The sequence below is a fragment of the Austrofundulus limnaeus genome, unplaced genomic scaffold, assembly GCF_001266775.1.
Source record: "Austrofundulus limnaeus strain Quisiro unplaced genomic scaffold, Austrofundulus_limnaeus-1.0 Scaffold216, whole genome shotgun sequence".
In the NCBI taxonomy this organism is placed as follows: domain Eukaryota; kingdom Metazoa; phylum Chordata; class Actinopteri; order Cyprinodontiformes; family Rivulidae; genus Austrofundulus; species Austrofundulus limnaeus.
The window spans coordinates 360,073-362,031 of record NW_013952618.1 but is presented as its reverse complement, the minus strand read 5'-3'; the positions used below and the strand labels follow the sequence as shown (position 1 = coordinate 362,031).

At 37.1% G+C, this 1,959-nt stretch overlaps 1 protein-coding gene across 1 annotated transcript in view; it reads right to left on the bottom strand.

Moving 5' to 3' along the window:
• LOC106525185 (cadherin-like protein 26) overlaps positions 1-340 on the bottom strand; it is a gene marked incomplete in the record, with an annotated part of 13,444 nt that extends 13,104 nt beyond the window's left edge. The window contains 1 exon segment of the mRNA XM_014019330.1: positions 306-340. Within this exon segment, the coding sequence (XP_013874784.1) occupies positions 306-326 (21 nt within the window).
• Between the last annotated feature and the right edge of the window lie 1,619 nt (positions 341-1,959).

Sequence of the window (1,959 nt, the reverse complement as noted above, 5' to 3'; positions counted from 1 at the left end):
TTATTATATGTCTCTGTGATGGACCTGGGATCTGTCCAATGTGTCCCCTGGCCTGGACATGGGCAGCAGCACCCAAGACCCAGAAATTAAAAAGCTGGCAAAGATCAGGGATAATYGACCATCACAGATTGTAAACAAGAAACTGTAACAAGTTTTTTATGGTTTGAAATCATCTCAGTGTCACAGTAATATTAGTAAAGCAGTGATTAGCATTAAAAAACATTTATTTACCTGTTATAACTCAAAACAGTAAAAGTAGAAGTGAAGATTTTTTTGTTTAAAAAAAGTAAGATTTTCTGACATACCAGCAGAATGAAGAAAAGCATGATGYGTGTCCGATGCCTGCAGCTCAGAATGTGTGGCAGCATGTTCACCTCACTGGTCCTTCACCTGCTTGTCCACGCCCACAAGCAGTAATATATGATTACACACTGTCTGTGAACTGAACATGCTGTTTCAAGCAGCTTTGGAATTATAACCTTAAACGTGTCACATTATAGAAGCTCCTATAGACATTTACTTTGGTACATTTACTTGAATAAAGTTTTTGGGGAAAAAAATATTTTAGAAGTAGTTTTACAGCATCATACTTTTTACTTTACTTAATATTATGAATTATCACTACTCTTACTTGAGTATGTAACTTCTCTGAATGAAGAACAAACGAGTTTTAGCCAGAAATGCTCCTGAGACACACCTACAGTTTATGTTGAAGTGAGACCTGTAATGCAGCATTAACGCCGCATTACATAATAATGTAGTAAAATCAGGCTTCAATAAATGTAAATATATTCACACTAAAACCAAATTACCTAATAAGTGACACAAAATGTAATAAAAGCCTTCAACACATTTTGTAATACTCACAGCYACATTAGGTAACAACATTATTATATTTTGCACAATTGTTACAAAGTGGGTGGCTCAGTTAGTAGAGCTGATGTCTCTCAGCAAAAAGGTTGCCGGATCAAATCCYGGGACCTTTCTGGGTAGAGTTTTCATGTTCTCTCTGTGCATGTGTGGGTTCTCTCCGGGCACTCCGGCTTCCTCCAAAAACATGACTGTTAGGTTAAATGGTAACTCTAAATTGTCCCTATGGTGAGAGTGAATGGTTGTTTGTCTCTATATGTCCCTGTGATGGACTTGCGACCTGTCCAGGGTGTACCCCGCCTGCTGGATATGGACACCCGTGACCCTAAAAGGAAGAAATGGATGGGATGGATAGATGTTACATAAATGCAGTGGTTGCCCTTTTTACAAATTATGTCATAATTTAATAAATGGTCACAAATCAGCTGTTTTTGTTCATCCTAATCAATACACATGTAATAGTGATCGTGTTGCAGATACTAATCTTTGAAACTTTGATCAGTAAATGCCTAACTTTTCATCATTAGTTGTCTATTCATAGCCAGATTCCTGTGTATCAATCAACGCTGGAGCGCGATGCGCATGGTGCAGAAATCTCTCACCCACAATACAGATGTGCTGGATTGCACCATGCACAATACAAAACACACACACACCTCAATTCACCACTTTTGATGGCTATGCAGTTTGTTTTTGCGAACTCACAAAAGTTTTCTCTCACAATTTTTTTTTATCCCTCATCTGCTCCTCATGTTTTAATATGTTTCTGTTTTCTTTCTTTTTTTATTGCAAGGGCAGCGTCTTCCTATGGCTGCAGCCCCGGGCACCTGTACCCCCCATGTATGTGATTCTTGTTCTAGTCTCTCTTGGATGGGTTGTTCCTAAATTAATTTTATTGTGCTTATGTACAATGACAAATTTATCTCATCTCATCTCTCTCATGTACATCCAATAATCATTTTTCTGGGTGTGATTCAGATATTTAGGATATTTTTCTTCTTTCTGCTTCCTTTCATTTAATTTATGACTTGTGTTTTATTTTTATTGTAAATAAATTTTTGTGTTTGTTTTAAATGTAATGGATGGATG